The sequence below is a fragment of the Electrophorus electricus genome, chromosome 3 (genome assembly GCF_041902795.1).
Source record: "Electrophorus electricus isolate QZ-2024a chromosome 3, ASM4190279v1, whole genome shotgun sequence".
Classification (NCBI taxonomy): domain Eukaryota; kingdom Metazoa; phylum Chordata; class Actinopteri; order Gymnotiformes; family Gymnotidae; genus Electrophorus; species Electrophorus electricus.
The window spans coordinates 9,904,787-9,929,662 of record NC_137499.1 but is presented as its reverse complement, the minus strand read 5'-3'; the positions used below and the strand labels follow the sequence as shown (position 1 = coordinate 9,929,662).

The 24,876-nt window shown below is 40.4% G+C and overlaps 1 protein-coding gene and 2 non-coding genes across 3 annotated transcripts; 2 read left to right on the top strand and 1 right to left on the bottom strand.

Moving 5' to 3' along the window:
* Positions 1-310: 310 nt before the first annotated feature.
* On the top strand, positions 311-383 carry trnak-cuu (transfer RNA lysine (anticodon CUU)). Its single transcript has one exon. It is a non-coding gene; the product is annotated as a tRNA-Lys (tRNA).
* A 100-nt stretch (positions 384-483) lies between these two features.
* trnan-guu (transfer RNA asparagine (anticodon GUU)) lies at positions 484-557 on the bottom strand. The gene has a single exon. It is a non-coding gene; the product is annotated as a tRNA-Asn (tRNA).
* Positions 558-22,017: 21,460 nt separating this feature from the next.
* LOC113574042 (cytokine like 1) lies at positions 22,018-24,317 on the top strand. The gene is made up of 4 exons (XM_027004691.3): positions 22,018-22,338; positions 22,438-22,482; positions 23,152-23,298; positions 23,496-24,317. The coding sequence occupies exons 1-4, from the start codon at positions 22,192-22,194 to the stop codon at positions 23,595-23,597; spliced, it is 441 nt and encodes a 146-aa protein (XP_026860492.2). The 5' UTR covers positions 22,018-22,191; the 3' UTR covers positions 23,598-24,317.
* The last annotated feature ends 559 nt before the right edge of the window (positions 24,318-24,876 follow it).

The following is a 24,876-nucleotide window of genomic DNA, read 5'->3' as shown; positions in this document are numbered from 1 at the left end:
AGAAAGCAGCATCAGGGTCAATATCCCTTTTCTACTGCTTTACACTCCCAAGTGTAAATGAAAGGGGTTAAAATCTTAGAAGGAGGCACTCCATTATTAGGCACATGAATGGAACAGGTGTTAGCTGAGTTATTGGTACTTGAGACTCCCAAGCTGCAGATCACCAGAGCGCGAGCACCAGGTTAAGTATGCTTTTAGTGTTAAATTTCTTGACTCTGTGCAACACACCGCAAGCATCGCTAACGTCCAGCTGAACATATCAGCGTTAATGGGCTGCGAGAGCAAACGCGTGAAAAAGCAGAGTACGGTTGCCTGGCTAGCTCAGTCGGTAGAGCATGAGACTCTTAATCTCAGGGTTGTGGGTTCAAGCCCCACATTGGGCGTGATGTTATCTCTCTTTGTCTTTCAGAGTTGAGTAGAACTATTTCAAGCAATCTAAGACTTTGCTAGTGAAAAAACAAAACACAGCAACTACCCGGTCAGCGTCCCTGGGTGGGCTTGAACCACCATCCTTTCGGTTAACAGCCCAACGCGCTAACCTATTGCGCCACAGAGACATGTGTTACTGTTTATACAGTTCACGCCAGCAGCTGAGCAAATGATGCAATATTAAGACCAAATGTAAAGGAGGAACTCCATCATCCTTTCGCTTAACAGCCGAGCGCGCTTACCGATCGCATCACAGAGAAAACAAAGTCCCAGTATTTCTTCCACTTCTGTGAAAATAAATTCCCACAACCTTGTCCTGTTTGATGACTTCTGGTGTAACGAGGAGCCACTGCAACGAGAAAGGAGCATCAGGGTCAATATCGCTTTTCTGCTTGCTCTTCTCTGAATGACCTTTTGTTGGGTTTCTTGTATGTCGCAACCAGCAGCAGAGCAAATGATGCAATATTAAGACCAACTTCATACATAGATTTGGTCTTTTTGTCCACGAAACACCATCATATATAATTACCAGCCCTGGGTTTCTTATATTATGAGCTTGTTTACGCCTGTTCCGTCCATTTGTATCGATTATCTGAATTACGTGTGGTTAGACTTTCTCCTCTTAAAAATACAGTTCTAATGACGTTGAACACCCAGTTAAAATGGATTCACTCAACAAAGGGACTAACAGAAGACGCTTTTGGCTCGCAAATGTAAAGGAGGAACTCCATTATCCTTTCGCTTAACAGCCGAGCGCGCTTACCGATCGTATCACAGAGAAAAGAGAGTCCCAGTATTTCTTCCACTTCTCTGAAAATAAATTCCCACAACCTTGTCCTGTTTGATGACTTCTGGTGTAACGAGGAGCCACTGCAACGAGAAAGGAGCATCAGGGTCAATATCGCTTTTCTGCTTGCTCTTCTCTGAATGACCTTTTGTTGGGTTTCTTGTATGTCGCAACCAGCAGCAGAGCAAATGATGCAATATTAAGACGAACTTCATACATAGATTATGTCTTTTTGTCCACGAAACACCATCATATATAATTACCAGCCCTGGGTTTCTTATATCATGAGCTTGTTTACGCCTGTTCCGTCCATTTGTATCGATTATCTGAATTACGTGTGGTTAGACTTTCTCCTCTTAAAAATACAGTTCTAATGACGTTGAACACCCAGTTAAAATGGATTCACTCAACAAAGGGACTAACAGAAGACGCTTTTGGCTCGCAAATGTAAAGGAGGAACTCCATTATCCTTTCGCTTAACAGCCGAGCGCGCTTACCGATCGTATCACAGAGAAAAGAGAGTCCCAGTATTTCTTCCACTTCTCTGAAAATAAATTCCCACTACCTTGTCCTGTTTGATGACTTCTGGTGTAACGAGGAGCCACTGCAACGAGAAAGGAGCATCAGGGTCAATATCGCTTTTCTGCTTGCTCTTCTCTGAATGACCTTTTGTTGGGTTTCTTGTATGTCGCAACCAGCAGCAGAGCAAATGATGCAATATTAAGACCAACTTCATACATAGATTTGGTCTTTTTGTCCACGAAACACCATCATATATAATTACCAGCCCTGGGTTTCTTATATTATGAGCTTGTTTACGCCTGTTCCGTCCATTTGTATCGATTATCTGAATTACGTGTGGTTAGACTTTCTCCTCTTAAAAATACAGTTCTAATGAGGTTGAACACCCAGTTAAAATGGATTCACTCAACAAAGGGACTAACAGAAGATGCTTTTGGCTCGCAAATGTAAAGGAGGAACTCCATTATCCTTTCGCTTAACAGCCGAGCGCACTTACCGATCGTATCACAGAGAAAAGAGAGTCCCAGTATTTCTTCCACTTCTCTGAAAATAAATTCCCACTACCTTGTCCTGTTTGATGACTTCTGGTGTAACGAGGAGCCACTGCAACGAGAAAGGAGCATCAGGGTCAATATCGCTTTTCTGCTTGCTCTTCTCTGAATGACCTTTTGTTGGGTTTCTTGTATGTCGCAACCAGCAGCAGAGCAAATGATGCAATATTAAGACCAACTTCATACATAGATTTGTTCTTTTTGTCCACGAAACACCATCATATATAATTACCAGCCCTGGGTTTCTTATATTATGAGCTTGTTTACGCCTGTTCCGTCCATTTGTATCGATTATCTGAATTACGTGTGGTTAGACTTTCTCCTCTTAAAAATACAGTTCTAATGAGGTTGAACACCCAGTTAAAATGGATTCACTCAACAAAGGGACTAACAGAAGACGCTTTTGGCTCGCAAATGTAAAGGAGGAACTCCATTATCCTTTCGCTTAACAGCCGAGCGCGCTTACCGATCGTATCACAGAGAAAAGAGAGTCCCAGTATTTCTTCCACTTCTCTGAAAATAAATTCCCACAACCTTGTCCTGTTTGATGACTTCTGGTGTAACGAGGAGCCACTGCAACGAGAAAGGAGCATCAGGGTCAATATCGCTTTTCTGCTTGCTCTTCTCTGAATGACCTTTTGTTGGGTTTCTTGTATGTCGCAACCAGCAGCAGAGCAAATGATGCAATATTAAGACCAACTTCATACATAGATTATGTCTTTTTGTCCACGAAACACCATCATATATAATTACCAGCCCTGGGTTTCTTATATCATGAGCTTGTTTACGCCTGTTCCGTCCATTTGTATCGATTATCTGAATTACGTGTGGTTAGACTTTCTCCTCTTAAAAATACAGTTCTAATGACGTTCAACACCCAGTTAAAATGGATTCACTCAACAAAGGGACTAACAGAAGACGCTTTTGGCTCGCAAATGTAAAGGAGGAACTCCATTATCCTTTCGCTTAACAGCCGAGCGCGCTTACCGATCGTATCACAGAGAAAAGAGAGTCCCAGTATTTCTTCCACTTCTCTGAAAATAAATTCCCACTACCTTGTCCTGTTTGATGACTTCTGGTGTAACGAGGAGCCACTGCAACGAGAAAGGAGCATCAGGGTCAATATCGCTTTTCTGCTTGCTCTTCTCTGAATGACCTTTTGTTGGGTTTCTTGTATGTCGCAACCAGCAGCAGAGCAAATGATGCAATATTAAGACCAACTTCATACATAGATTTGGTCTTTTTGTCCACGAAACACCATCATATATAATTACCAGCCCTGGGTTTCTTATATTATGAGCTTGTTTACGCCTGTTCCGTCCATTTGTATCGATTATCTGAATTACGTGTGGTTAGACTTTCTCCTCTTAAAAATACAGTTCTAATGACGTTGAACACCCAGTTAAAATGGATTCACTCAACAAAGGGACTAACAGAAGACGCTTTTGGCTCGCAAATGTAAAGGAGGAACTCCATTATCCTTTCGCTTAACAGCCGAGCGCGCTTACCGATCGTATCACAGAGAAAAGAGAGTCCCAGTATTTCTTCCACTTCTTTGAAAATAAATTCCCACAACCTTGTCCTGTTTGATGACTTCTGGTGTAACGAGGAGCCACTGCAACGAGAAAGGAGCATCAGGGTCAATATCGCTTTTCTGCTTGCTCTTCTCTGAATGACCTTTTGTTGGGTTTCTTGTATGTCGCAACCAGCAGCAGAGCAAATGATGCAATATTAAGACCAACTTCATACATAGATTTGGTCTTTTTGTCCACGAAACACCATCATATATAATTACCAGCCCTGGGTTTCTTATATTATGAGCTTGTTTACGCCTGTTCCGTCCATTTGTATCGATTATCTGAATTACGTGTGGTTAGACTTTCTCCTCTTAAAAATACAGTTCTAATGACGTTGAACACCCAGTTAAAATGGATTCACTCAACAAAGGGACTAACAGAAGACGCTTTTGGCTCGCAAATGTAAAGGAGGAACTCCATTATCCTTTCGCTTAACAGCCGAGCGCGCTTACCGATCGTATCACAGAGAAAAGAGAGTCCCAGTATTTCTTCCACTTCTCTGAAAATAAATTCCCACTACCTTGTCCTGTTTAATGACTTCTGGTGTAACGAGGAGCCACTGCAACGAGAAAGGAGCATCAGGGTCAATATCGCTTTTCTGCTTGCTCTTCTCTGAATGACCTTTTGTTGGGTTTTTTGTATGTCGCAACCAGCAGCAGAGCAAATGATGCAATATTAAGACCAACTTCATACATAGATTTGGTCTTTTTGTCCACGAAACACCATCATATATAATTACCAGCCCTGGGTTTCTTATATTATGAGCTTGTTTACGCCTGTTCCGTCCATTTGTATCGATTATCTGAATTACGTGTGGTTAGACTTTCTCCTCTTAAAAATACAGTTCTAATGACGTTGAACACCCAGTTAAAATGGATTCACTCAACAAAGGGACTAACAGAAGACGCTTTTGGCTCGCAAATGTAAAGGAGGAACTCCATTATCCTTTCGCTTAACAGCCGAGCGCGCTTACCGATCGTATCACAGAGAAAAGAGAGTCCCAGTATTTCTTCCACTTCTCTGAAAATAAATTCCCACAACCTTGTCCTGTTTGATGACTTCTGGTGTAACGAGGAGCCACTGCAACGAGAAAGGAGCATCAGGGTCAATATCGCTTTTCTGCTTGCTCTTCTCTGAATGACCTTTCGTTGGGTTTCTTGTATGTCGCAACCAGCAGCAGAGCAAATGATGCAATATTAAGACCAACTTCATACATAGATTTGGTCTTTTTGTCCACGAAACACCATCATATATAATTACCAGCCCTGGGTTTCTTATATTATGAGCTTGTTTACGCCTGTTCCGTCCATTTGTATCGATTATCTGAATTACGTGTGGTTAGACTTTCTCCTCTTAAAAATACAGTTCTAATGACGTTGAACACCCAGTTAAAATGGATTCACTCAACAAAGGGACTAACAGAAGACGCTTTTGGCTCGCAAATGTAAAGGAGGAACTCCATTATCCTTTCGCTTAACAGCCGAGCGCGCTTACCGATCGTATCACAGAGAAAAGAGAGTCCCAGTATTTCTTCCACTTCTCTGAAAATAAATTCCCACAACCTTGTCCTGTTTGATGACTTCTGGTGTAACGAGGAGCCACTGCAACGAGAAAGGAGCATCAGGGTCAATATCGCTTTTCTGCTTGCTCTTCTCTGAATGACCTTTCGTTGGGTTTCTTGTATGTCGCAACCAGCAGCAGAGCAAATGATGCAATATTAAGACCAACTTCATACATAGATTTGTTCTTTTTGTCCACGAAACACCATCATATATAATTACCAGCCCTGGGTTTCTTATATTATGAGCTTGTTTACGCCTGTTCCGTCCATTTGTATCGATTATCTGAATTACGTGTGGTTAGACTTTCTCCTCTTAAAAATACAGTTCTAATGACGTTGAACACCCAGTTAAAATGGATTCACTCAACAAAGGGACTAACAGAAGACGCTTTTGGCTCGCAAATGTAAAGGAGGAACTCCATTATCCTTTCGCTTAACAGCCGAGCGCGCTTACCGATCGTATCACAGAGAAAAGAGAGTCCCAGTATTTCTTCCACTTCTCTGAAAATAAATTCCCACAACCTTGTCCTGTTTGATGACTTCTGGTGTAACGAGGAGCCACTGCAACGAGAAAGGAGCATCAGGGTCAATATCGCTTTTCTGCTTGCTCTTCTCTGAATGACCTTTCGTTGGGTTTCTTGTATGTCGCAACCAGCAGCAGAGCAAATGATGCAATATTAAGACCAACTTCATACATAGATTTGTTCTTTTTGTCCACGAAACACCATCATATATAATTACCAGCCCTGGGTTTCTTATATTATGAGCTTGTTTACGCCTGTTCCGTCCATTTGTATCGATTATCTGAATTACGTGTGGTTAGACTTTATCCTCTTAAAAATACAGTTCTAATGACGTTCAACACCCAGTTAAAATGGATTCACTCAACAAAAGGACTAACAGAAGACACTTTTGGCTCGCAAATGTAAAGGAGGAACTCCTTTATCCTTTCGCTTAACAGCCGAGCGCGCTTACCGATCGTATCACAGAGAAAAGAGAGTCCCAGTATTTCTTCCACTTCTCTGAAAATAAATTCCCACAACCTTGTCCTGTTTGATGACTTCTGGTGTAACGAGGAGCCACTGCAACGAGAAAGGAGCATCAGGGTCAATATCGCTTTTCTGCTTGCTCTTCTCTGAATGACCTTTCGTTGGGTTTCTTGTATGTCGCAACCAGCAGCAGAGCAAATGATGCAATATTAAGACCAACTTCATACATAGATTTGTTCTTTTTGTCCACGAAACACCATCATATATAATTACCAGCCCTGGGTTTCTTATATTATGAGCTTGTTTACGCCTGTTCCGTCCATTTGTATCGATTATCTGAATTACGTGTGGTTAGACTTTATCCTCTTAAAAATACAGTTCTAATGACGTTCAACACCCAGTTAAAATGGATTCACTCAACAAAAGGACTAACAGAAGACACTTTTGGCTCGCAAATGTAAAGGAGGAACTCCACTATCCTTTCGCTTAACAGCCGAGCGCGCTTACCGTTCGCATCACAGAGAAAAGAGAGTCCCAGTATTTCTTCCACTTCTCTGAAAATAAATTCACACAACCTTGCCCTGTTTGATGACTTCTGGTGTAACGAAGAGCCACTGCAATGAGAAAGGAGCATCAGGCTCAATATCGCTTTTCTGCTTGCTCTTCTCTGAATGACCTTTTGTTGGGTTTCTTGAATGTCGCAACCAGCAGCAGAGCAAATGATGCAATATTAAGACCAACTTCATACATAGATTTGGTCTTTTTGTCCACGAAACACCATCATATATAATTACCAGCCCTGGGTTTCTTATATTATGAGCTTGTTTACGCCTGTTCCGTCCATTTGTATCGATTATCTGAATTACGTGTGGTTAGACTTTATCCTCTTAAAAATACAGTTCTAATGACGTTGAACACCCAGTTAAAATGGATTCACTCAACAAAGGGACTAACGGAAGACGCTTTTGGCTCGCAAATGTAAAGGAGGAACTCCATCATCCTTTCGCTTAACAGCCGAGCGCGCTTACCGATCGCATCACAGAGAAAACAAAGTCCCAGTATTTCTTCCACTTCTGTGAAAATAAATTCCCTCAACCTTGTCCTGTTTGATGACTTCTAGTTTAACGAGGAGCCACTGCAACGAGAAAGGCGCATCAGGGTCAATATCGCTTTTCTGCTTGCTCTTCTTTGAATGACCTTTCGTTGGGTTTCTTGTATATCACAACCAGCAGCAGAGCAAATGATGCAATATTAAGACCAACTTCATACATAGATTTGGTCTTTTTGTCCACGAAACACCATCATATATAATTACCAGCCCTTGGTTTCTTATATTATGAGCTTGTTTACGCCTGTTCCGTCCATTTGTATCGATTATCTGAATTACGTGTGGTTAGACTTTCTCCTCTTAAAAATACAGTTCTAATGACGTTCAACACCCAGTTAAAATGGATTCACTCAACAAAGGGACTAACAGAAGACGCTTTTGGCTCGCAAATGTAAAGGAGGAACTCCATTATCCTTTCGCTTAACAGCCGAGCGCGCTTGCCGATCGCATCACAGAGAAAAGGAGAGTCCCAGTATTTCTTCCACTTCTCTGAAAATAAATTCACACAACCTTGTCCTGTTTGATGACTTCTGGTGTAACGAGGAGCCACTGCAACGAGAAAGGAGCATCAGGGTCAATATCGCTTTTCTGCTTGCTCTTCTCTGAATGACCTTTTGTTGGGTTTCTTGTATGTCGCAACCAGCAGCAGAGCAAATGATGCAATATTAAGACCAACTTCATACATAGATTTGGTCTTTTTGTCCACGAAACACCATCATATATAATTACCAGCCCTGGGTTTCTTATATTATGAGCTTGTTTACGCCTGTTCCGTCCATTTGTATCGATTATCTGAATTACGTTTGGTTAGACTTTATCCTCTTAAAAATACAGTTCTAATGACGTTCAACACCCAGTTAAAATGGTTTCACTCAACAACGGGCCTAACAGAAGATGCTTTTGGCGAGAAAAGAGAGTCCCAGTATTTCTTCCACTTCTCTGAAAATAAATTCACAAAACTTTGTTTTCTCTGTGATGCGATTGCTGTTCCATTGCTTTTGAAGTAACGACGAGCCACTGCAAAGAGAAAGCAGCATCAGGGTCAATATCCCTTTTCTACTGCTTTAGACTCCCAAGTGTAAATGAAAGGGGTTAAAATCTTAGAAGGAGGCACTCCATTATTAGGCAGATGAATGGAACAGGTGTTAGCTGAGTTATTGGTACTTGAGACTCCCAAGCTGCAGATCACCAGAGTGCGAGCACCAGGTTAAGTATGCTTTTAAATTAAATTTCTTGACTCTGTGCAACACACCGGAAGCATCACTAACGTCCAGCTGAACATATCAGCGTTAATGGGCTGCGAGAGCAAACAAGTGAAAAAGCAGAGTAGAATAGTTTTTTTTAATGAACAAAAACAGTTGGGACTTGAGTGTCAAGACTTGAGATGTACTTGTTACTTGCACCTTAGTGACTTGTGGTGGGGAAGTTTAGGACTGTCCTTGGAATGCTGGTAGAAGATGTGGAAGAGAAGCATAGGCAAACACCACTGAAGTAGACACTTGGGCCAAGACATTTATTCCCATCCAGGCTTATTTTTTTCCATCATTTAGGTTTTTGTCTAAGTGTCCTCTAGTTGCCAAAACGGCTGCCATTCATGTCAATTGCACCTATAATAAAAAAGCGAAGTAATTTTATATCCTCCCTTACCCCTAACACCTTGGTACTCATAGGTGTGAAGGAGCACCACTCAAAGAAAATAGCTCTTTATGGCCCAACAGCAACCATGGAATCTAGGAAAGTAGGGTGTTATCTTTCTATTCAGGAACAGTGCTATGTGAGTAATGTGCATTTTTTGGTAACTAAAGGCATGCATAGTTTATGTTAGGTTATGAAGTAAAGGAACATGTGTTTTTGTATAAAGGCATGAGCAAGCAAGTAAAGAACTTTACTAACACTCTATATATTTATATTTACATTAATGGCATTTAGCAGACGCTCTTATCCAGAGCGACTGTCACGTCAGCCAAATCCCAAGAACACTACAACGTCCGACATGCTGTTTGTCACTCAGCTAACAACGCAACCAATCATACACATTCCTTCAGATCCTAAATCACCAGAATATTGACCTCACCTGTTTCTGAACATCCAACTATATATAAACCTGCGTAGACCTTACCGGCATTGTGAAGTATTCCACTAGTGTTGACTGTGCTTACTGAGCATTCTTTCCTAATTTTCCATCCTGTGTATCCACGGGATATTGTGGGGTTTTTTGCTCTTCAGACTTCTGATTTTTGTCTGCCCCTTTTTCGGAATAGTTTTCCTGGTTAATTCTTGCTCTCTGCTTTTTGACTCAGACTGTTTACCTTTATGATTTGGATTACCCCTGTCTTGGCTTTCCTGATTTTGACCCTGGCTTGTTCACCCATCACAAATTTGGAATACAATAAATCCATCACTCTACATCCGAGAACGTCTGGCCTTGCTTGCCCCATCACAGCAACTTACAAAAGTGCTTTGTCACTTACTCATAAAATACATGCTAGCCAGTAAATGGAAATGCACAGATAGTGTCATGTAGATGGTGTCTATGATGACATCATAATATGTGTGAATAGAGATATAGGAGCAGGGTCAGTTGTCATTTAAATATTCCACAAATAAATGGGTCCTCAGTTTGAAGTTTGCAAGAGACTCTACTGTCTGGACAGCAAGTGAAAGTTCATTCAACCATTTTGGAGCCAGAACAGAAAATAGTCTTGATGCTTGTCTTCCATGATACCTGAAGCATGGTATTTCAAGCTGAGCCATACTTGAGGTTAGAAGTACTCGAGTTACGGATCGAGCTTTGACCGTTGACCTCATGTATAAAGGGGCTGGTCCATTTTTGGCTTTGTAGCCAAGCATCAAGGTTTTAAATCTGATGCGTGCAGCTACTGGAAGCCAATGAAGGGAGCGCAGCAGCGGAGTAACAAGTGAACTTCAGAAGATTGAAGACCAGTCGTGCTGCTGCATTCTGGACAAGTTGTAGGGGTTTGATGGATCATGGAGGAAGACCAGCAAGTAGCGAGTTGCAGTAGCCTAGCTTTGAGATCACAAGAGACTGCACAAGCACCTGGGTAGCTTCCTGTGAGAGAACGAGCCGAATCCTTCATATGTTACAAAGGAGAAATCTGCAAGACTGGGTTAGATTTGAAACATGAGTTGAGAATGACAACTGGTTGTCCAAAGTTATGAGCTTCAAGTGGTGAGCTGTCATCCATGACGAATTGTCAGTTAAGCATGCATATTCTTTTTAAACATGTCATGCAGTTGCTTTGGACGGGCAAGAATGTTGTGAAAATTTACCAAAAAAAAAACAGCAGGGTGGGTTTTCTGGCAAACGGTTGCACGTAGACAGCTGAAAATCAGTAAATAGGTACTTATATATTAGTCCTAAGATTTCTTTGTGGATATATGGACTATTTTAAGAATAATTGATGCTATCAAGTGATTTATTTCAGTATGGCAGATCTAAAGGGGGTGGGTGTAGTAGGAGGTTTTGTTTTAGCTAATCAGGTTAAGCATGTAGATTTTATTTGTGAAATGTAAACCATCACAGGTGCACAACTGAGAGGAACATAGACAACGGCAGTTAACTTTCTAGCTACAGTGTTACAGTGGTATTTTTGGACAGTAAGTGAAGTAGTTATTGAGCACGATGTTGTCGCCTTTTGCTAGCCCTTCTAAAACATTCAAAGGGCAAGCTTCTCCACAAAGCGCAAACTTAAATCGTGGGTATATCCATTGTGTAAGTCCAGTCCAGATAGGAATGAATATTTAGCAGACCATTATCATCATCTTCATTGACAAACAAGCCATGTTTCCTGTAGAATCTCAAATGTTCACAAGGAATGAAGCTTAGCAATATCAGGAAAGTGCTAAGTAAGTCCCAGTGTAACTAACTACCTAGCTATGTGACTTTGTCCAGCTAGCTAATTTTAACAATGTTCTGCTGCTATATAATGCTAGTTAGATAATAATTTGCTTCTTTTGCTTATTATATGTAAACAATATTAACTAGGTACCTAGCTAACTGTTAAGGCATGCAGTGAATGTTAAGTGATTTAGTAGAATTTTGTAATGTTTCCTAGTCTCTAGGTAGCTTTTCTGCATGTTGATGGAATACTAAATAGCTAATGTTAGTTTGCTCATTTTAGCCTGTAGCTAACTGGATAGCTAGTTAACCTATCTTAACACATTTACAATTTACAGCTAAGATAGGTAATTGTGTAGAGGTATTGTTATAATATTGTTTAAAAAGAAAGCACTGATGTCTAGCTAATTAGGTTGGTTGTAGAAAAATAACCATGATGTAATTTTTTGTGTAAGGGCTTTGTCTGAAGCTGAGAGTTGTAACCTGATCTTGTACACCCCCCACCCCCAAAGAAAAATGTGTAAACTCCTCCAGATGTGAATGTTTATGGAAGTTCTGTCAAAGTACAAGAGTGCTTTGTTACAGATAGAAGTGGAAAGGTAAAACTAGTTTCATGGGATGTGTACATTTCCCAGGTTGAATTGGGTAGGTGTTACATGGTCAGTGACTTTTTTCATTGGCAGTTTGGGATTCATTTTATGACAACTTGGAACACCAAGATTCCACAAGCTACTCCTGATATTGTTGCATTTGAAGTAATGGATTCAGCGCTGCTGGAGCAGTTATAGAGTGCTACAGGTGAAGTCAGTGGCATTGAGGTAGTGGAGAAGAGGTGCCCTAGGTGCTGCAGAAACCAAGGAGCAAGTGAACAATGCTGCATGTACTCATCTGTGTGAGTCATGTAGGTTGCTACAGAAATGTGAGCAGTATTTTGCCATCTTGAACAGTACAGCAGTAGAATTCTCACTTTCTGGGGATGTCAGACTCATTCTGACTCTGTCAATCTTGGCTAAATATGTGCTTGAAAGCAAACTTCACCATCTTCTGAAGGACACTGCTGCATTTGAGGAACATTTTCTGGACAAAGTGCTATTTAATTTCACCCATAATAGGATGGCTCTCAGTTCTATGAGTGTGGTTCGCGCTTCAGCAGCGACACAACAGGCGAACATTGCCAGTGAAGAGAGTACTGTGAACACTGTTCCAGATGAAGGTGCTGCAGTTTAAGCACATGCTTTTCTGAAGATACTACAAACCATTTTTTAAATTGGTGTTTGAGTGTTGTAAGCAGTTTTATTCAAATTAAATGTGATTTTATCTGTGGTTGCAGTGACTTTAAATATCCTTAAGTTTAATTATTTTGTTAAGATGTGTTTTTGTTTTTACTTAGTGATGGAACCATTGTCAATTTAGTGTGACTTGCTTTTCAGTGGCAAAGATGGGCAAAGAAGTTGCTTTATTGAGCGCTTGCAAAAGTGAGTGCTTAACAGATTTGTGCAGAGGCAATATCTTTTTTATAATGGTGTTTTAAGCAGCTGTTGTGTTAAGGGTTGCTGAAGAATAAAAAGAAACCAGTGAGTGTACTGTTGAACACACAAGTTTTAACAAACATCTAACAGATTCCTAGAGTATGAGATGTTAATTAATTAACACCACTCAGCTGTTCTTGACACCACCACACCAGCTGTATACCTCGCAGTGTCCTGTCTCCAGCAATGAGTAACTCTAGGTTGGTGGACCTCCAGGTGGAGAGAGCCCAAGAGCACAGTTAAGGACTTATGCTGTTTTATCAGAATTGATACCTGAATGGAGTATCACTGGTAACAATGGTTACCCCCACTCAGTGTTGATCAGCAGTGCATATGATAACTCAGGTAGGGAGAATCTCAAAGGTGTTCACTGTGGAACGACTTGCAAGAGACACTTGAGACCGCGATTAAAAACTCACACTGCGGTATCAAACTGAGTGCCCAGGTCAGGTGACACTGATGACAGTGCTCACTTCTGTTAAGTTCTGATTAGCAGCAGGTGCTATAATTCTGGCAGGGAGTAACTCCAGGATGTTCACCCCCAACGGGAGAGCTCAGACTGGACAGCTGAAGACCCACATTACTGTGTCAAAGTAGGGTGTCTGGTGAAAGGCTCACTGAATACTCTGCTCAGCGCCTTTGGGTCACACTCGAAATCTGACAAGATCCAGGTACAGGAGACAATGGAATCCCTTATAGTATCAGAGCTGTCATGTACCAATCAAAAGACACAATCACACAAGTCAAGCCAAAAGGGGAGGAATCAGGTGGAGGCTATATAGTGAGCTATTCCCACCAATGAACAACAAAGCTTTACTAAGCTAATGTTCCACTTAATAATGCCTAGGTGGGTAAAGGCTTATAATAGAACAACTTGAAATTGAGTCTATGGCTTTTTCCAGTTTGCCTAACTTTAGAACAAGGTATACATATTAGAAAGATATTTTTAAAAGTTTTATTTATTTATTTATGGGATTTTTTTTAGAAACAATTCAAACTAAAAATGATTTATTTTACCTTTTACTGATTGATTTATTTATCTTTAAATTGGTCTTTATTATTTGTTTAGTTACTCTGACTTTTATTTCTCACTCTTTGCTTTCTCACTCCTTGAAGAGGGGGAAAATCAATTCTTCAACAATTATGTGTAGCGATCATTCATTAAAACAACCACATGATGGAGACAAAGAGCTCGGTTTCATAGAGACTAAAACACAGTTCACAATTCCAACGTAATTCACAATAATTTAATATATTTTTATTCAGTGGATACACTCACGTCTAAATTTAATAGCTAGCATTACGCATCAGCTATGGCTCCTTTGATAAGTTCAACCCAATGGGCGCTGAAGGGCCTGGCCTCGCATAGGTTTTAACAAAAGTTAATATTTACTGTTCACCAAAATGACATCTCACTAGTTAAACATTAGTTCTGGCTCTGAAATGATCACTTTACTAAAACTCATATTCACACAGTGAGTCGTAGGCGTGGTCTAAGACGATGATAAGACCCAGTAATCACAAGGCTAAAAATTAACTGCCTCTACCTAGTATTTTCATAACACTAATCCATTAGGTCAGATCCAGAATTATGGCTGTTACAAGGGTTTAACTAGAAGGTTTTCCTAGAATCCTGGTAGTGATGCAGGGACACTAGTTGCAATCTGAGTCAAAAACCAGACCTGGTATCACGCAGAGTAAGGATTTGCCTCTGTATGTACAATATTGTATTACAATTTACACAACACAAGAGCTCTACTAATAGACAGACATAATTTTCAACATTTAAAAGAGGAGGTTTGGTCGCATGCGCAACAGGAAGTACATCCACATACAACAGGAAGTTGCTCACAAAGGATGCAAAGATGCATCAGCTCCTTGCTACATTATGATTACTAGACAGTGGAAATATATATTTTAGACAATAGCTAAGTTTAACATCAAAACTCTTCACACATGGCATCATTAGATGTAAAAAAAAATTAAAAATTTATGAACTATTGGAAGGGGGCACCATCTTAAAATATAGTGAAAAAAACAATCAACGAGTGCCTATGAACTACTGAAGGTATATTAACATTATATCAGTCTCATTTCTAAATTAGTTTGTATTTTTTCAGTGACCTAATACCATTGGTTCAAATATATTTGCCATAATGAACAATTTGATGAATAAATATGAAGTTTATTGAAGTTTAATGAATTAACAAATGATTGACGTTGGCTGCTATAGCGGACTCGGCTCAGGTGTACAGAATCCCTAATGAATGATAAAAGAGGAAGAAAAGAAAGGGGACTGACGAGATAAGGGAAACAAATCTAATACTAATTAACAAAACAACAAAAGGAAAGAACTGAAATCAGAGGGGTAGAACTTTTGCGTAAGCCAGAGAACAGCTTAGCTATGGGGCTAACTCAACCAAGACTAACCTATCCACAGAGCTAATGGAGCTAAGATAACTACCAGAGGGAAGTCTAAGGAGACTAATCTTGACATCAACACGCTACACCAACAATGACCAATGATACCGCACACACTAACAAGGGGTTAAATACACAAACAAGATGAGGTACAGGTGTGTGCAGGTGGGGCCACAAACATATCCTCCCAAGTTACGTGGCAGGCTAAACCCCATGACTCACGGGAGGCGAGTGTTCCATGACAGAACCCTCTCCCAAGGGGCGCAGCTCCCAACACATCTGTCCAATGAATGTGAACCTCCGGGCGACGTGTACACGTAAACACAGAACACACATCACGGCAATTCCCGGTGCCCACCCAGTACCAGGCGAGCCAGGTGCCACCAGCCAGGGAGACCTCACGGGGAGAAGGAGAAAGGCAGCTTCCCTGCCTCTCTCAGGGCAGTCCAGTACACTCCCAAAGACATTGCACCTGTAAAAACAAAAGGCAAAATACACACAATAGTGCACACACAAACACAAGGCACTGTGATGTGGCGCCTGCTGTCAATGCAGGCGCCTTGATGTGTCCATGGCCTTAACGAACACGCAGGGGTGCACGTCCGCCCCGGTTCCAGATGTGCCACCATCCCTAACGGTCCTCCTCTCTCTTGCCACTCTAGGAGTGTCCCAGAGGCAGTTTGCCTCTGAGGCTTTGGGCACACCCCTCCAGTCTCGCTGGTGAGTCCGCTGAAGGGAAGGGACTCAGGAGATCCTACTGGCTCCACCCAACCGCTCTCTTTCTGGTCGTGGTGGTGCCCCTCGGTCCTCCTCGGCCCAGGCTCAACAGCCTCAGCCCCCCCCCAAAAAAAAATTCCTGGGGATGTTCCCCTCCGCTTCCAGAGAAGACACAGACAGCAGTCGCAGTCCTCTCCCCAATTTCCTGGGATCCAGGCAGCAGTGCGGGGGGCACCTACGTACCTCTTGCTAGGAAGTCCGTTTTTCACCGAGGGAGTAGGCATCCTGTGGTGACTGGTCATTCTGTAATGAATGCCCGAGTGCCAAAGGGCATGGAGCAGGACACACAGACTCTTTCAACGTAGTGAAACATTTAATGATACAACGTGTAACAGACAACAGTGGCACTCACACATGACATTAACAGAGAACATAAACACACCTAACCCTAACAACAACAACTGTAACATGTACACAGATTAGACAAACACGGATACTAACATAAGCTTTGAATGACAACCAAACAATGACCAACAGTGAGGGACGCACTGACAGGGGTTTAAATAGATTAACAAACACTGACACTTAACCGTGTACAGGTGCGTGGCCTCACGGAGGCGTGGCCATAAACAAGAGTGAACCCTCTTGTACGCAGCAGGCCATACCATGTGACTTGTGGGGGGGAGCGTCCTGTGACACAGACAACATATATGAATTTAGCCTCATTGTAATGCTCACAAGAAGGTCTTTCATATAGGAAAGGTCAAATTCCAGTAGTTGTTCAGGAATATGGCCTTTATAAGTTTTTCTTGATCTAAGTATTCCAGGTTGCGAAGTCATCCTTAAATTCCAAGCGGGGTACTTTATGGTCTTTTAGTTACTCAGGCCAGATCTGGGGTTATAAACACTGCAGAGTAATAAACCTTTCTTACAGGGTGGCTTTGAAGACATCATAAGGGAATTGGAGTCCCATCATTGTAAAGCTAAGATGGTTCTGGTGTTTGTACAGGGGACCACTCAGCATGGACGTTATGAGTTGTCCTAGGCGTGAAGGTCTAGTCGGGCAGGAGGACAGAGACTTGTATTCCAAAGCATCTTTATAAGTAGACCATCTGTGAGAGTTGTTGGGGTTATCTTAGTGTTAATTGCAGTGTAGGAGTAGGGGCTGCAGCTCCTACTACAAATGCCATCTGGAATTATAATATAGCTACAATGTGGAAAATACTGTGTATCTCCTGAGTAATTTCATATATATACTCAAAATGTTTCACTTTATCTGACAAGAACCATGACAATGGAGACTACTCTATCTTCAAAAGCTACATCCAAAGAATTACCTACATAAGTAACTTGAACACTTCTGTTCTTTCACGTCTGTTCTTCTTCAATGTGAAGAGAGCAACATGTTTAGCTATTAATCATCCATTGATAATGTTTTATCTGTGAGAAGTGTATATTAATTGCTTGTCTGATGGAGAAGCTTCCAGCACCAACGGTGCACATCAAGACCTTAGAAAGTGTTAGAGATATTGAGGAATTAGAAGTACACATTTTGGATGCCTTATGCCATGTTAAAAGGTCCTCAACTCCTGCACTAGAGCCCTTCCATGTTTGCCCCACTTAGTGAGTCACCCACTGAGAAGCCTATTAAAAAGCTGTGGTTATAGGGGACTCTATTTTGTGACACGTGAAATAAGATAGGCCCTTAGGGACACCAGCAGCAGTAGTTAGCCTGGGGGCCAGGGTGCCAGACACTGAAAGTGAACTTAAGGTCTTAGGAAAGCATAGGTTCTCTAAGACATTCATGTAGGAGTTAAGAATATACGCCTTCACCAGTCAGAGATTACTAAGGAGGTGTGTCAATTACAGAAGGTGATGTCCAATGCTGTAGTAAGTTCTGGTTCCATCCCAATGCAGTACGGTGATATAACATAGAGTGGTGGTGCTCACAAAACAGTGTGGGGTTTATAGGTAATTGGACCATATTTGAGGGCAAGACTGGCCTTTTAGTGCAGGATGGTATCCATCCCAGTAAGGAGGGCACTGTTCTCCTCTCTTATAACATAAGTCACAGTCTTATCACAGATTTAGATAATCTATGACACAGGGTATGTTCCCCGAGCTAAGCAGGAATACAGAAAACCAAGAAAAACATGTCTTAATAACCTAATTAGTGTTAAAGTAAGTGACTCAAAGAATACTGCCAGCACCTTTGATCTAAAGCTTGGATTACTATGTGTTAGATCCCTTACATCTAAAGTGCTCATCATAAATGAAATCATCACAGATCACCGATTTAATGTACTCTGTCTAACAGAAACTTCAATCAAGCCAACTGTGTATTTAGCTTTAAACAAAGCATGTCCTTTTGGCTACAGCTATGTACGCCTCCCTTGTCTATATGGCCATGGAGGCGGCATTGCAGTCATTTATAATGACACATAAAGCGTAAACCAGAAAGTTGCTTCTGATTTCAAGTCTATTTGAATTACTTTTTCCTAACATAAATAATTTACGCAGCGATAATAAGCCCACCCAGCCTTTTCCAATAATTGTGTCCTTGTATCTAAAGGCCACAAGGACCCTATTCAGAATTTATTAACAAGTTTGCAAATTTCCTCTCTAATCTAGTCACTCTAGTAGAAAGAGCCATTATTGTTGGTGATTTCTATATTCACTTTGATAGTGCCTAAGACCCTCTGAGATCAGCCTTTAGTTCTATATTAGAATCTATATTATATTCTATATTAGAATCTTTTTTTTTTTTTTAAACCAATGTATAAGAGAACCATGGAGGAAATACACTTAATTTAGTACTGACATACAGTGTAGACATCATTTCATTTGAACTACATATGAGCCAGAATATAGTAACCTCACCTCACTACCACACCAGACACATGATTACATCATGCACATTTATTGCAAATCTCCTAGACCTACCATTTTTGACTGGGATACCCTCAAACCCCATGGAACATAGAACCTCAAATGACTGAATGCTTAGAATCAGTATTTCGCTGCACTCATTGATGTTGCTCCACTTAAGAACAAAACATTAGGGACAAAAACTTTTACAAATTAATAGTAAATGAGTATAATGATAACATTTGTCATTTAAAACAGAACACTTGTAGTCTTCCAGCTTGCATGGAAGAAGAGCCTTCTGTAGTATAGAAAGGTACTTGTTACCATTCAAACATCTTACCTCTCAACCCTAATAGAAAAAACAAAAACAATCCTAGATATCTATTTAGTACAACTGCACATCTAACTAGGAATAAAACTGACACCAGTGTTCAAATTACATCACATAATAGTAATGAGTTAATTCATTTTTTTCAATGAAAAAATTAAGAACATTAGACATAACATTCAGAGTACTAAAGTGACATCAGGCAGCCTCTTAGATATCAGAACAACCAAGCCAACAAAGACTCTAGAATCCTTTATTCCTGTCCAAGAGCCAGAATTTACATCTGATTTCACATACAAAATCTTCCACCTGCTTACTAGATTCACTGCTTTGTCCATTACAGACAGAAAGCTATGCATTTGCAGTATGGAGATTGAGGTATGAAGTGAGAAGTATGTGGAGGATATGAAGAATGAAGTATGGAGCATGAGAAGTATGGTCTGGAATAGAAAACAGAACAAACATTCCAATAATCATTCCCATTCCACCATTATCTATGCTAGGCACTCATATACAGTAATACATTCACAGTTAATTTACTATAGAATATGAATATACCCTAATTACTTACATTGTAGGTTCTCCAACAGTGCCCTCTATGACAGGGGATGCAGTTCTCTATTCTTATATGCAAAGTTCTAGAACTAGCTCGACCCAGAGCTAGAACTCCTATGCCAAGTAATATGCCATATATATGGCACACATCACCACTAGCAAGCCAATCCACACTGGTATTGCTTTACAATACTACTAGTTAGAAGTAACATGATTAGTGAGGAATAATAACAACTGAAATAACAACTCAGTAGGCTAATCCTGTAATGTTTACAACAGACATTTCTTAGTAATAAGTCAACTAAATATTGACAATGGCTATATATATATATATATATATATATATATATATATATATATATATATATATATATTTATTTATTTATTTATTTATTTATTTATTTATTTACACACACACACACACACACACACCTACTGTTGATTATAGTTCAAAGTGTAATCATCTTACACATCCTTACACTCAGGATAATAATAATAATAATTTCAATTTATATAACGCATTTCACAGACACAAGGTCACTTTACAATGATAGTGGGAAAAAATAAGTAAATAATAATAAAATTAACGCAATAAAATTGACACAACACAATAATTAACAAATACGGATATGAGAAGAGGTTATGAAAAGTGTTTGGAAAAGAGGTATGTTTTAAGTTGAGGTTTGAAGGAGCAGAGTGTGGAGCAGATATGGAGAGATTGAGGTAAAGTGTTCAATAGTTTTGGGGCCATGACACTAAAGGATCTGCCTCCTACAGACACCAGTCTAAACTTGGGGATGGAGAGGAGACCTGCATTAGACGACCGAAGTGTATGGGGAGGGTCAGTAAGGGTGTAGAGTTGAGCTAGATAGGGAGGTGCAAGACCATGCAGAGCTTTATATGTAAGGAGGAGGATTTTGAACTGAATGCATTCAGGGACAGGGAGCCAGTGTAGCTGATGTAGTCTAGGAGTGATGTGGACTGATTTACTTATATTAAGGAGGATTCTTGCAGCTGAGTTTTGGACATATTGAAGTGAGCGGATGGTTTTGTTAGGGATGCCAATGAGGAGAGAGTTACAGTAATCAAGACGGGTGGTGATGAACGCGTGAACCAAGGTCTCAGCATCATGTGGGGAGAGCATGGGCCTAAGCATAGCAATATTACATAGGTGAAAAAAAGGCATTTTTGACCAGAGACTTGACGTGAGGTTCAAAAGAAGGAGTCAAAAGAGTACACCAAGGTTCCTAACTGTGGATGACGAACTGATCAAGATACTGTCCAGATTTAATTTAAGGTTGGAGAATTTTGATATTTTGGACTTCAGGCCAATAAGTAGAAATTCCGTTTGATCAGAATTGAGTTTTACGAAGTTTATCCACTGCTTGAGATCTTGGATACAGGAGAATAAAACAGGAGGTGGTAGGGTAGTGTTAGCCTTGGTGTTAATATAGATCTGAGTGCCATCCGCATAACAGTGGAAATGAAGACCCTGCCTGCGGATAATCTGACCAAGGGGTAGCATATAGATGATGAACAGGAGAGGGCCAAGGACAGATCCCTGGGGAACACAGTAGCAGTGTGCGATTTGTGTTTACCTCAAACAACATAATGTATTCTATTAGAAATATAGGATGAGAACCATTCAAGAACTGCGCTTAGAATCTGGGTAACAAAGGGATGATATGAAATTAGCTTTTCAAAGAAGAATCTCTCCTTGTGCTCATGAATGGAACCTGATACAGTTCATGCACACTGAAAAGGGTGCTGGTGAAGGGACAGAAGGTGTGATACTCAAACGCAGTTCCACCAGTTAAAGTTAATTAACTGCAAAGAAAAAATCATTTGCAGTAAAGGTCTCCTGGCCAGAAAGCATCTGTTGGTCTTCTTGAAGCGTGTGCCTGAGTAAAATAATGTAACAATTCACTGGAGGGCGACATTTACTAGGTAACATTATTTATATAACGATCGATAACCAAGTTGTTTTTCAAACGTAATTAATCCTAGGTTGTTTTAAGAGCAACGAATTCAGAAGTGTTCAATCTTATAATTACTACCCCTACTGTAAAAAATAAATAGGCTAAATCATTGGCAAATTTGTACACGTAGTCTGCTTCCGCTTTTTTATTAGGTGGCAAAATGAATAAAAATAATTAAGTAAACCAAACTGCATCGGGGTCAGGGTGTAAACGTCACTGCTAAAGTGATTCTGTTATTGACGCACGGTTTTCATTACTGTTTACTTGCATGAACGTGGCAATAACATAGACATAGGTAGTGGGTGTGTGACGTCAATCACCATCTTCATTGTTTGTTAAAAATCTGCACTGTTACCTACAACTCAGACAAGTTTTGGAGCTTAGACTCACACGAGACTCGGATCTGCCGAGATGAGTGCGGGACGTGTTGCTTTATTGTTTTTCTTGAGTGTTTCATGGTTTGCAAACTGCGCGCCCCCAACCTGTTATTCGCGTGTTCTCGGACTCAGTAAAGAAATAATGGTGGCGCTGGATAAAATGCACAAACATAATCGCACGGTAGGTCGACATGTTGTTCGGTCAGAGCTCGTGAGTAAGAGCTATTTTGCCGTGATATGAAATTTACATTTTTGTTTTTGTCTTTTTGTTTTGTTACAGAAATTGTGCGCAGAGTTCTTGCCAAAGATGTTTCTCGATGTCCACGTAAGTGTTGTATTTCGAATTATATGGTTACTTCTCAGTTCATTCAATGGAAGGCGGTGGTTGTTTTTTTATTTACGTATTTTTCTTAATATCATACATTTCACATCTGGTACCACTGCATCACCTCTCGGTGCAGGCTAAAATCAGTGAAAGTCTGCATAAAGCGCGAGTGACCGTTAGAATAATCTGGATTTGAGCATCAGACCTGCAATTTTCAGGGTGCATGGGAAAATGTCATATTTAAGTTTAAAAAACGTTTGAATTACAGTAGAAATAATGTACTACTAAAATTACACGTAAGTACGTGTACCTATTTAAGCGCCTTTGTTAACACTTGTAAGAGTGCGGTTTTTGGCATGTTTCTGACCAGTGCAAAGTTGTTGAAACGTATTTAAATAAGCTAAATAGAAAGCATTGGCTGTAGGTGACTATAGTTACTGGACCAGCTATGCATAGGGTACAGTTAAATGCAGGTAATAATATTTGATTTGTATAGAAATGAGTCATTTTTGAATGTCGGGGCATTTCTGGATTCTGACTTTATTAAATGAATCAGGTGGTGTAATTTGCACATTTTAATGTGTGATCTTGTTTTAAAAAAACTGCTGCTGTTGGAAACTGCAGTGGAACAGTGTTAAAACTCACTCTTATTGTTTATATTTTATTTAGAATTCCTGCATCATGGCCAAGCTGCGAGACTTCCTGTATGTGGCAGAGAACTTGCCAGTGGAAGACTGCAGGGAGCGGCCGATAGTGGTGTACCTGAAACGCAAAGCCCGTGTGCTGTACATCATCATAAACCGTGTATGCTTCAGGGTGAGTGAGCCTCACAACCAGGATGTGTAATTATATCCTGTGTTTGTGTGGTTGCACTGTCGCAGTCTGAACACTCTGCATGAGTTATTTGGTGTGTAAGGGGGAGAGGTAAAGAGAAAGCTAGAATATGAGTGTTGTTGGAGTTTTCTGTACTCTGTACCATGTGTGTAACACCGCTGTTACTGATGTCTCTGTAGGACCTGGTGTATTTAACAGATGACTGTGAAGCTCTAGACACAGGGTACAGCAGCCCACGCTACACAGAGGACCGACTACAGATTCTGGAGGAAACCGACTGACACATACACACGCACAAACAGAAACACAGACACATACATAAAATTATACAGTCTCTAAAATCATAGTTGCTCACACACACACACACTCTCACACACAAATGAAAAATCATACAGTCCTTTGCTCTGGACTTCATTTAAAGACAAAATATATGCATACTTGCATGCAAAAACAGCCCCTTTCCAAGATCACAGTGTTTGTGAGAGCTTGGTTCTCTTAGCCTGACTGCAGTGTGTTACTGCATTCCAGCAGCCAGAGGAATCTTTCCACAGGAAATGGGCTAAATGCAGCCAATCCTTTCCAAAACCTTTAAAACTCTCAAAACAAACCACATAGTCTTGCATGCCTCATATTTATCACAACATGCAAAACGCATGTGTCACACCATTCTGGCTTTGTGGTGTGTGTATGTGTAATTGCTACATAATATTTCTTGTAACTATTCAGTGGTGACATTCAAGACAGTAGTAACTCTCACTGAATCATGGGCCAAGATGACACTGAGGACTTCTGTATCCTCATAATATTTCAGTCTGTAGCTCTTTTCTGTTTCTCAGACTTTCTGGGAATGGAAGCTGCTTAACTCACGTTTGCTTGTTTTCATGTTTATTAGAGTGAGTTTTCTGTCTTAGTTTTATCTATCAAAGCTTCTGTCCTTTTTGTGGAATGTATTTCCTTTACCCTAATGTAACTAAGGTATTTAACTAAAGAGACTGCCTGCAGTATGTGTTCATTGTTTCAGATTACTGTTTTGGTCTGAAGGGTTAAGAAACAGGAGAGTCTATCCTAGACATGATGGTTCTAGAACATTCTCTCACCATTTGCTGGTGTTTGTGTTTCCTTTATTTATGGCAGAAAATATTTATGGGAAATGTCGTTAAGACACAGCTACTAAACCACACACACACAGCTGTGTTGCCTTTTCTGTTACTTGGTTACATTTACAGCAAAAAGCTTATGCTTTTTGTGCAAAGCAACTTACAATTGTGACTGAGTACAACTTGAGCGATTAAGGGCCTTGTTCAGGGGCCCAACTTAGCAGTAGTGGGGCTTGAATCAGCAACCTTTTAATTACAATTCACATGCCTTAACCACTGAGCTACCAGAGCCTGATAGCTGTACTGTTTAAGGTTCTGTCTCAATATCTCAATTCTTTTTACTTGGGTATTTGTGTGTCATATAAGGCTTTGAAAAGGTCAAGCCTTTGTAAAAACAGGAACATTTCTGAAGATGAATCTGCCATTGCCTGTTTGAAAGCATAAAAGCTGGCTGTTAGCCAAA

What these genes read in the sequence shown, in the direction of transcription:
- LOC113574042 (XM_027004691.3), top strand. Translation starts at nt 22,192, where the DNA reads ATGAGTGCGGGACGTGTTGCTTTATTGTTTTTCTTGAGTGTTTCATGG. An exon ending in TGCACAAACATAATCGCACG is followed by an intron (nt 22,339 to 22,437) that starts GTAGGTCGACAT and finishes GTTTTGTTACAG; the next exon opens with AAATTGTGCGCAGAGTTCTT. An exon ending in AGATGTTTCTCGATGTCCAC is followed by an intron (nt 22,483 to 23,151) that starts GTAAGTGTTGTA and finishes TATTTTATTTAG; the next exon opens with AATTCCTGCATCATGGCCAA.